At 42.6% G+C, this 11,566-nt stretch overlaps 1 protein-coding gene across 2 annotated transcripts; it reads right to left on the reverse strand.

Annotated features, from left to right (window-relative positions):
• Positions 1–441: 441 nt before the first annotated feature.
• Positions 442–11,346, reverse strand: clic3 (chloride intracellular channel 3). Of its 2 annotated transcripts, XM_061800809.1 has the most exons (7): positions 7,647–11,346; positions 7,477–7,559; positions 5,089–5,198; positions 4,230–4,355; positions 4,026–4,132; positions 2,644–2,819; positions 442–1,477 (listed from the first exon to the last, which is right to left on the reverse strand). In XM_061800809.1, the coding sequence occupies exons 2-7, from the start codon at positions 7,540–7,542 to the stop codon at positions 1,313–1,315; spliced, it is 750 nt and encodes a 249-aa protein (XP_061656793.1). In that variant the 5' UTR covers positions 7,543–7,559; positions 7,647–11,346; the 3' UTR covers positions 442–1,312. The 2 variants fall into 2 exon arrangements, with proteins under 2 accessions (XP_061656793.1, XP_061656792.1); XM_061800808.1 differs by having other exon boundaries at positions 7,477–11,345.
• Positions 11,347–11,566: the final 220 nt, after the last annotated feature.

Below are 11,566 nucleotides of genomic sequence, written 5' to 3' on the forward strand. Positions count from 1 at the left end.
TTATTTTATGACGAAGGAAAATATCAGTGATTTAAAAAAAAAAAAAGAAATGAAGGCTTTAAATGCATTGTATACATACAAAAATAATTTCTGTTATGTTGGGTGTTTTGTGATATTACTGCAGAAAACATTTTTAATTAAACATTTCAATAAAATAAAGTCACGGCACAAACCCAATAAATCAATGATGTGAATATGTATTTTTTAAATAAAAAACATAAAAAGGTTATGTTCATCCTCAGATTAACATTTTGTTGTTATTGTTGTTCTCATATCCACATACTACATTCATCTTTTGTAGATCTAGTCGGTGGTGGGTAGTGCATCACTGCAGAGTGAGAAAAAAATAATAGAATTGATGCTGAAATACTTTTGTCAATAGGTCAGGTCATGAGAAACGAGTCAGGCAAAGGTTTGGTTTCATTTTATATGACATTTTATTTCTATGGACATATCAGGGCAGGCAACGGAATACAGATATTCAACATGTACTGCTTGAAGTAATTATAGCTAGATATTAGAGGTATTGTTTTTTTTCTATGTACAAATGTTTCAAAAAAAGATGCTGTAAAATCTCAATATGATGTGATAAAACATGAGCATATTAAGATTTTGAGATTTTAGATTATAATGTTGTTCCTTCACTGCAGTTTACATTAAGTAAATGCCACATACATACAGTAGATACATTTACAAATAATACGCGAGTGCGCAATGGCACAGGACATCAATATTCTGTGGCTAAAAGAGTGCTTCGACGCTCTTTCAACGCGCTGTAGAAGAAGTCCACAGATATAACACCATCGGATTAAATAGTCATAATAAGACATTTAAAAGTAGCTCATTAGGTTTTTAATATAAATTGACAGTGGTAACCATAATGTGACATGCAGGGTATCCCAAAAGTCAATATAAACTTCATTATTTTGTTTTGTTTCAGCTATCATTTGGTCAGATGTGCGCACCGATGTCTGTATTTGCAGTTTTTGTAAGTATATGATAACTTTGGGCATGAGCAGCATTCCAAAAACTGATGCCTGGCAAGCAAATGTTCTGTTGCCGACTCCTGTTCAGCACCACATTGACAAGATTTATGCCCGGTACAATTTACGTTATCCGATCCATGGCAAGTTTCTCAAAACGGGTCTGTTCTTGGCAAACTATGCAGCGGACCGGCAGCGACGTGGAAGTATTTATGGAGGGCTAAGCCTAAGATCACCTCTGTTCCAATGATATCGAAAATGACTTTTTTTTTTTTTAAAAAAAAAAGGGATGCCTTTAGTGACTTTGGGGACACCGTTTGCCCTATCGTCTATTTTTTCAGATACTTAGCCACGGAATGGTACGCGAAGAGGACCTCTGTGTCCTTTGGGCAAGTGAAGCGAAACTCATCCTTTTTGTAGGCGTTGTCCAGGTAACGTTTGAGGCCTTTCAGTTCTGCAGGGATGTCAAAGTTGCGGTACTTCTTGCACACCACCTGCGGACGACAGACACACTTTGACAAAAATTTAAAAAAAAAAATCCTGGAAGACTTGCATGGAAATCTGCAGCTGTGGTGAAAATAAATAACCATCCACACTCACGTACAGTACTCTGGAACAATTTAGTAAACCTAACAAACGGGAAGAAGCTGACATACAAGCACAAAGAGAACAGCCAAGTTCCACATCGGTGGGTCAGAACCCCCAAGGAGGGATAGAAACTTCAAACTTTGAGGTATTGCTAAAGGGTCAGTGGTGTAAACTTTAAAAACAAACAAACAAATAAATATGTAACGTAATTTCCGGCCTATAAGCCGCGACTTTTTTCACACGCTTTCAACCCTGAAGTTTATGCATTTTTTTCTAACGGCCGCAAGGGGGGCGCTCGAGCGGAAAAGGTAGGAGTGAGATCGGTGGAATATATGTGCCGAGGAAGTGACTTTTACCGGTCCAGCCCTGTTAACGCTGCATTAGTGTGTTACTGTCGTTTCTCAGTGATTTTTACCGGTATGTTTTTTTTAAACCGGCCCAGTTAGCGCGACGCTAGCATTAGTATTAGCGTGGCAGCGCCATCGTTAAACTCTCTGTCCCGTCTTTCCTTGTAAATATCTCGTTTTTGAATGTGGGTTTCAATGTGGGCACTTGCGGCTTTTACACAGCTGCGGCATATGTATGTACCAAATGGTATTTCCTTTACAAATGTACCGAGTAAGGCTTATAACTACGTGCACTCTGTAGTCCGGGAATTACGGTAAACACTTGCACAGGAAAGAGGCAACTTCCAACAACAATGAAACCGTCACTCTCGATCTCTTCAGATAACACCAAAGTCGTAATTGTGTTTTAACAGCATATTTCATACTGTTCAAGAAAAGATCAGGCTGTTGTCATGTCGTTCAAATTTCATTCAATCTATTCATGTTGACGTAAAAGAAAAGCAGATTGTATAGCATTTTTTTCCACTTACTGAAGCTAATATGAACCAAACAGTGAACTTTAAGCCAAGGTACCGATGGAAAAGTTATTTTGGGGATATTGTTCCACCCCAGTCGATAATACAGTAAATTTGTGTGGTTTCAACGCTACAAGCGACCCATTGAGGCAATGTTGCCTGTGACCCGTTTTACATCCCAGTGCCTTAAAGTGTACAAAAATGCCCGACCTTGACAATGTTGAGTTTGGGGAGCAGGTTGCAGTCGGCCAAAGTAAGAGCGTCTCCATCGAGGTAGGGGCGTGAAGACTCTCTGGCGTTAGGGTTCTGATCCAGCTCATGAGGCAGCGGCGTCTCAAAGTACATGTTGAGTTTCACCAGGGTTGATAGGAATTTCTTCTCTAACACTGAAACACCGCAGGTTGTCATCATTAGTAAAACAATACGAAAAGACACGGGCAGATCAGACTCATCTTTTTGCACCCCAAATATAATCAACAATGTGAACGTCAAACTGTAAATTTTTGTAGCATCTTAAGCAAGTCTTGAATTTCCCTCTCCCAAGCAACTGAATTCAACATTCCCAGGGATCCCAAAGTGTTACCAGGCCTCCTAACCAAATAGCATGAGCCACCTCATCCCACCCCTGGACATGGCCTAAGATTTGGAGGCACTGATGCCCCCCACCTCCACATCAGACCATCAAAAGCCAGACAGCAAGTAAGGCACTAACCCCAACCTCACACTGACTAGTGAGTACTACAAATCCCAGAATGCACTCTGTAATAATGCAGTTTGTCTGTTGTGAAGTAAATCAATGCAGCATCCGAGATGCCAGACATTTGCTGGTCTATACTGGCTCCAGCTGGTTTGAATTAAAAAGCCCTTCAGCATGCAGTGGGCTCCATATCGCATTACATGTTTATAATAAAATTTTATCCATCGCCTAAAGTCCATTTGTATGTCAATTAAGATGTACTGTGGCCTTAAAATGACAAAAAGATATTTGGTACTGTTCTCCTTTGTAAAAGTGAATAATTATCAACAATATTCAGTCAATGTGTAAAAAAAAATATATATATAATATAATTATTATATATATATATATAAATAAGGTGTTCCAACTTGGAGGGTGTATTACAATGAAGCATTTTGTTCTCAATTATTTATAAATCCTACAATGTAATGTGAACCTAATTAAGTGAAGTTTTTACATATTATAAAGGTGACAAATATTCCAAAATTATTTTAAAGTATACTGTGATTTCAAACACATTTTACCAAAATCATTTATCAAAAACGATTTTCATCAATACAGGGCTCCTCATACATTCTAAAGTTACAAAAGGCGCACAGTTGATCACGTGGTTTGCGTCACGCAGCACAAAATAATGCTCAGTTATACCACAGATGTTTTTTTTTTTTTTTTCTCAAATCTATGGTTTATGGAGATTTTTTTTTCTGTACACAGTGGCTATGTTTATTTCTTCACCACTCCATTAGCATGCCTTCCGAAAAATTCTGACAAATTTTAATCCTTTAACCACCTGCACCCATAAACTTCAGTCTTAGGAAGGAAATAAATAAAAACGATATTGTAGCGTTTATCTTACTGTCGTTTAATCCAGGGTTGGGATTCTTTATATATGCAGAGAATTTACGGAAGATGTCTTCTCCAACTGACAGCGACTCCTTGTATCGACAGCACAATTTGGGATACCTGTCATCGGAGGGTCAAATGTGAAAGCCACTGCAGAAGAATACCGATGGAAAATGTTTTGGAAGGATCTACGCTACGGCTGATGTGGGTGTCTTACTTTGGTGGCGCTAAATTCTCCTCTAGAAACTCCTCGATCTTGTTAATGTCGGTTTTGACGTCACCGTTGTAGAGCAGGAATGGAGGCTGGGACCCCGGGGCCAAGTCCTTCAGCACATCCGGCGCTCTATCATGCAACAAATTATTATAGTTCAGTGAAACGTGCCTGGCAGTGATGCTAACAAGAGACAGAAAGCAAAACAAAAACAAAAAATAATACACTGAAATGTCTGTTAGAAGCTGCTTCAACATAGAAAATGGCAGGTCTGCCCATCACCATGGTAACAGCATATCACATACTAACTGATATGGCATTATGTGAAGGGAATGATCGGTAGAACAATCCATCCAATTCCTGAGGCGCTTATCCTCACAAGGGTCACAGGAGTGATGGAGCCTATCCCAGTTGGTAGGAGGTGGAGTACACCCTGAACTGGTTGCCAGCCAATCACAGGGCACATGGAGACAGACAACAGTCGCACTCACAATCACACCTAGGGGCAATTTGGAGTCTCCAATTAATGCATGTTTTTGGGGGATGTGGGAGGAAACGGGAGTGCCCAGAGAAAACCCACGCAGGCATGGGGGAGAAGATGCAAATGCCACACAGGTGGGGTGAACCCCAGTCCTCAAAAATGGAAGGCCGACGCCTTAACCAGTTGCTCCACCGTGCTGCCCAGTAGAATAATCGATTCTAAAAATATTAGACTGCCCCACCTGCCTCTAAGTGAATGTGTAAGATATGATAAAATATAGGGAAAAGTCTGGAGCATAACCAAGCAATGTCCAACTGACTAACTCATGTCCAACATATATCAGAAGGATTAATTTTTTTTTTCCTTTTTTTTTTTGGCGCTTACCTCTTCATGTCTACTGTGGTGAGTTTAAAGTTGGCCCCTTTTAACCAGAGAATCATGAAGAGTCTCTGAGAGAAAGGACAGTTGCCAACACTTTCAGCATCGCTGCTGGCCTACGAGGAGAAGACAGACGATATTTAAAAAACAATTAAGCTATTAAATGTTCTTTGTCGGGCGGTATAGGATTGTATGTAGCGCAACTTCACATAATATTGTCATTTCATACTCACCGCGGACATTAAAAGTCTCTCAAATGCCGTTTTTTTTTATTTGAGCAGTCCAAAAAAATGAGTCCAAAAGGAATAATTTCAAAACTTTTATGTGAACTCCAACTTGTAACCTTCTATTTAGACTGCAAATTAATTGAGTCTGAAAAAACAGAACCTCTGCACAAGTGGTAACAGCGCCTAGAGTGGATTCCCAACCAACACACTACTGTACTTTCGAAACATGGTAATTAACGATACATCCATCCATTTTCTTTTGCCGCTTATCCTCACGAGGGTGGCGGGGACTGCTGGAGCCTATCCCAGCCGTCAACAGGCAGGAGGCGGGGCACTCCCTGAACTGGTTGCCAGCCAATCGCAGGGCGCATAGAGACAAACAGCTACACTCAAAAACACACCTAGGGGGGAAGTTAAGAGTGTCCAATTAATGTTGCATGTTTTGGATGTGGGAGGAAATCGGAGTGCCCGGAGGAAACCCACGCAAGCACGGCGAGAACATGCAAACTCCACACAGGTGGGGGCCAGGATTGAACCCGGGACCTCAGAACTGTGAGGTCGACGCTTTACCAGCTTAGTCACCGTGCTGCCGGTAATTAACTATTTTCCTCTAAATTGTATTTCTTTTAATTAAAAATGCATTACTATTGTTACATAGCGCTGAGTAAATATAAGCCGTCCTGCAGCTACAAAAAAAAATTAAAAGGGAAAATTTTAATGCATTTTGCTGTTTCAACCTTCAAGGAGGTGCCGTTTTTATTAGTGCCTTGATGCAATTACCACAACACAACCAAATACAAAAGTAATTATAGGCTGTCCCACGTTACCAGATGATAGCTTTATTGATGTGTGGTTGGCCACTGACAGAAAGGAAATTTTAAAAAACATTAAATGCATATGGCGTCTATCTGAATGAAAATGGAATGTTAAAAAAAGATTGAGAAAAGAACTACAAGGACAGTGCAGATTTCCCACTTAGTTTTTGATGGCGAAGCCTTAAAAGACAAGTGTACATTTTAAAACCTTTGCCTTCGACAGCTACACCTTGAAGCAATTTTTTAAAAATATGTAATCGATACAAATAGTCACGCTGGAGACCAAAATGTCATTGTCGTCGCGTTTTGCATTTGGAAGAGGGCCTACAAACAAATCGACTGTAACCAAAGCTTCACTTCCCTGCATATTAGACATGACAGATTAAAAATTTAACATTAAAGGCTTCTGACAAAATAGGTCAAAGGTGAGTTAGCATGTACACTACAAAGGTACGGCCTTTAAAGGGTCTGCCATGTTTGATTTGGCGGATATGTTCATAAACTATTGCAATGTGAACCTCATTATTTAACGGCCAACCTCCAGAACTTTAAAATCAACGCTATTTGTTTCTTTTGTAAGTATATGTAAATTGCAAATGAAGGAGGTAACCAAATAAAATTTCGCCTAGAGCGCCATATTGGGTAGGGCCGCCTCTGCCTAGCAGACGTATCCGAAAAAAAAAAAAAATCGTTTGGAAATAGCACACCAGTCAGTCGCTTCTGGCTTGTGTGTGCATCCGATTCCATCTTGCCGAGCCTGCTCCGCTCCGCTCAGACCGTCGTGAATCCGACATGTGAGGAATTTCAATTGGAGGCACTAAACGCCCACGTTTGACGAAGACGACGCCAACCTAAACAATCTCAGTCGAGTTGGAAAGTTCAATCTCGACACGGAGGACGCCTGCAGTCTGATTTTGCAATTTTTTTTCCCACCTTTGTACTTGGAACTGTGCAGGAATGTTACGGTTGTGAAATACTACGACTTAGCATCCGGTAACTGTGTGCTGTAAAAAAAAAAAAAAAACTAGTAAATAATGTCAAAATTATCAGCAGTACATATGCATGTTTGCTATTTCTTCATACCACAGAAAAATCGATCTAGGTGTTTTTTTATGTTATGATTACTTGAGTTAAAAATGTTTGAATCTATCCGAAGTCGTGTTATTTTGTGTTTGGCATTAACATAGAACAAATATTTTGTGTTTGTGCAATATGCGTGTGTTACGCAATCGTGTCAAACCATTTTCAAAGAAAATATGAATTGAAGTCAAGGTTTTCTTATCAGATACTTTTTCCTGCATCCGTGAAGGCATTTAAAAACAGAAAGAAAAACAAACACCGGCGGGCCTCACCTTTACAAAGAGTTCAATCTTTGGCGTCTCACCCTCCCCTTTTAGGGCCATTTGTCCCCCGTGCATGCACAATCCAGCCGTTTCTGAAAAATGCATCATTTTTTAAAATTAGGCCCACAAACGTGAATAACACACTATCTCTCAAGGATACGACGAGCTGCTGTACTCACAGTGGAAGTCGCGCTTAGCACAGGTTGTCGTTTTGTTTATTTTTACTCCACTTGTAGTGTTTCAAAGTAATTTTCCAGCTCCCACGTCCGCCGTCCTCTCCGCCGTCTGCGGCTGGTATTTGCTCGGTGACAAACCACACCTGACAATCCGCAGCTCCTCCCAACCTGACCTGTCTCACCTGTTCATCTGGTTCTTTCCTCTCAGCCTTGCAGCATATTCAGCAGAATAAATCTCATCCTGTGTCTCGCTCTTTGCTCTCTTTTGGACATCTTTTCCTTTTGTATAAGTGTAGCAACTAGTACCATGAACGCCATCGAGTGCCAAAATGCAGATATCCACGCTTATAAAATGTTGCTAGTATCTGTCGCAATGGCCGCATCCATTTTATAGCTTATTTGAGCTGGAGCCTCTCCATCCATTCATTTTCTTAGCCGCTTATCCTCACCAGGGTCGCGGGGTATGCTGGAGCCTATCCCAGCTGTCAACGGGCAGGAGGCGGGGTACACCCTGAACTGGTTGCCAGCCGATCGCAGGGCACACTTACACAAACAGCCGCACTCACAATCACACCTAGGGGCAATTTAGAGCACGGGTGTCAAACTCAAGGCCCTGGGGGCCAGATCCGGACCGCCATGTGATTTCAGGTGGCCCGCGAAGGCAAATCATCGGTATCAAAATCCATAATTCTTGTTAAAATATGTCCCAACATTTCAAATGGTAATATGTCATGAATCATGATTTTGAGATATGCATTTATGTGTTAGCATATCACGCATAGTTACTGATTTGAGTCACTGATGGTGTAGTGGTACACACGCATGCCTTTGGTGTGGGCAACGTGGGATCGATTCCCGCTCAGTGTTGGTGTCGATATCTGCCATGCAACTGACTGGCGACCAGTTCAGGGTGTAGCCTGCCTTTAGGCTCCAGCTTTCCTGCAACCCTTGTGAGGATTAGCATCTTGGATAATGACACGACTAGTTCATAAATCTCATGTGTGAATATGATGAGGCGATTCAGGTTTTCTATGGTTTCACCATAACGGCCATCTGAGGGAAATTGTGACTACAATGTGGCCCGCGACAAAAGCGAGTTTGACACCCCTGATTTAGAGTGTCCGATTAATATTGCATGTTTTTGGGATGTGGGAAGAAACCGGAGTGCCCGGAGAAAACCCACGCAGGCACGGGGAGAACATGCAAACGCCACACAGGCGGGGCCGGGACCAAACCCTTGACCTCAGAAGCGTGGGTCCAACGCTTTCCAGCTGAGCCACCGTGCCGCCGATCTGGACCCGACCTCAGCTCAATTTGGATTGATAAACAGAAAGATGACCATTCACACTTACACCCAGTTACAATTTAGTCTTCAACCTAACGGGTTTTGGGAATGTGGGCGGGACTTAAAATACCAGGAAAAGACCCACTCAAGTAGGGGAAGAAGATGCCGAGAACTGCGTAGAAAAAGGATTTAACCATGTCCCTACTGCGCTGCTGGCAAACGATTCAGCACTTCAATGGACCTTTCCGATGGCAATCTTAAGCTCCGCCCCCTCGGCCAACGTGTCCCACATGCTTCCAAAATGGCGAATGAACAGAACATGTTTGAAGTTGATTCTCTATCGCGCATTGCAGATAATACTGGGGTATGTTTTTTGCCAAATGCGTCGTACTTGTCCAAGAGAGTTCGACAGAGAGGTCTCAACTATTTCACGCAAGGATATGTACACGGAATTAAGATTTTGGACGGAGCACGACGCAATGACAATGACAAGGACAATGCGGCTATCTGATTGGCTATTATTGACCGGTCGGAAAGGTCCATTGTGTGGAGTCAGAGCGGAATCGCTCACCCCACCTTAGAATGCAATTGCTTGAGTGCACTCCATCCATCCCTCGTGTCTTCTGTCATTCTTCCAGAACCGGAAAATATTCTGGTACCCAAAAGTGGGTAGAATGGCCAAATATTGTACTCAAATAAGAGTGCCGTTACTTTAGAATAATAGAACTTAAGTAAAAAGTAATCCTCTATAATAATAAAGGGAAACAAAGTGCTCGGTCAGAAAGTGAGAGAAGGAGGCGGAGAGATAGAGAGAGCGGGATTGGAGAGCGAACGATGAGAAGGACCGATAACTAGAGATTAATATCTTACCGCAAAGGTGGTTTTTCAAGTTAGAAGCGGGCTGAAATATCCAAGTTCAGCCAGTCACAATATCAGAGCTGCATAACGGAAGCGTTTGGTTTTTTTTCCAAGTCTATAAAAGTCCCTCAAGTGAGTCCCTTTGATTGGCCAACGTGTTGTCATATTACCTTCTGATTGATGAAGTGGATTCAAATGACTAGCAATTACGTTGGATTGGCACAACAGCACCTTCTGTGGAATTCCATGGTGTCTAAAAATAGACTGCGTGTGCACTAATGGATGAATAAAAGTAGTGAGCGACACGTGGGGCATTGTAATGGAGTAAAAGTATCCATTCGTCGCGTAAACACTCATCCTTCCATTTTCTTTTGCCGCTTATCCTCACAAGGGTCGCGGAGAGCGCCGGAGCCTATCCCAGCTGTCAACGGGCAGGAGGCGGGGGTACACCCTGAACTGATCGCCGGCCAATCGTAGGGCACATGGAGACAAACAGCCGCACTCACAATCACAATCACACCGAGGGGCAATTTAGAGCACGAGTGTCAAACTCAAGGCTCGGGAGCCAGATCCGGCCACACCTAGGGACAATTTAGAGTGTCCAAATAATGTTGCATGTTTTTGGGATGTGGGAGGAAACCCACACAGGCCTGGGGAGAGCATGCAAACTCCATACAGGAGGGGGCCGGGATCGAACCCAGGTCCTCAGAACAGTGAGGCCAACGCTCTACCCGCTGACCCACCGTGCCGCGCACGTAAACACTCAAGTCAATGTAAAAAGTGTGATTAATTGAAACTATTCTCAAGTACAACGTATCCAAAAATGCTACAAACTAACATTGTTTTTATCAAAATAAGACATATTTTACTTTGGAAAACAACCGGTAAGTTTTTATCTCAATTTTGTGACTTTACAGACCAACACAGTGACAAAGGTCGAGGTAAAAATTTATGTTCGGATCTGCAAAACTAACCGACAACTGTAAAATGTGTGTCCAAAGAAGTGCTGCCTGCACAAGTGAAAATGCATTTCACGGCAATCTCGTACAAAAAGAACCCTGTTGCTTCTTTCGGCGGCAAAAACGGCCAGGGTAGCAAAAATCGTAATCGCCATTTCCCCCGGCAGTATTTGGGACTGCGTGAGCCACAAATGCTGACTGCAAACTTTCTTCAAAAGTGCGTAGGAACCTCGCTGACAGACGCGTGACACGTTTCGACACTTCGGAGACGTTTGCCAATAGCCGGCCTTCCTTCCTGCATAGCAGGTAGCGTGAGTCCGCAAGAAATGCGTCTCTTGCACTCAGACTGAACTTTTTTTTTTAGGAACAAGCGCTTAGCTTTGCATTCAAGGTTAAAATGACAAGTCGCATTAAACGCTCCCTCAATGACGACGGTTATATTATAGCGCAATTGATAATTCGGCAATCGCGTGTTTTGCCACTAACAACATGGCCAACCCACTAAAATGAACAGGCATTCGGTCGAAACGGCAAATTAGCACAGATGTCCAGAGCCTTCGCCTTACAGTTCTGACGACCCGGGTTCAATCCCAGCCCCCCCTGTGTGGAGTTTGCATGTTCTCCCCGTGCCTGCGTGGGTTTTCTCCAGGCACTCCGGTTTCTTCCCACATCCCAAAAACATGCGACATTAATTGGACACTCTAAATTCCCCCTCGGTGTGATTGTATGGCTGTTTGTCTCTATGTGCCCTGCCTCCTGCCCGTTGACAGTTGAGATAGGCTCCAGCACTCCCCGCGACCCTCGTGAGGATAAGCGGCTAA

The sequence above is a fragment of the Syngnathoides biaculeatus genome, chromosome 17, assembly GCF_019802595.1.
Source record: "Syngnathoides biaculeatus isolate LvHL_M chromosome 17, ASM1980259v1, whole genome shotgun sequence".
Classification (NCBI taxonomy): domain Eukaryota; kingdom Metazoa; phylum Chordata; class Actinopteri; order Syngnathiformes; family Syngnathidae; genus Syngnathoides; species Syngnathoides biaculeatus.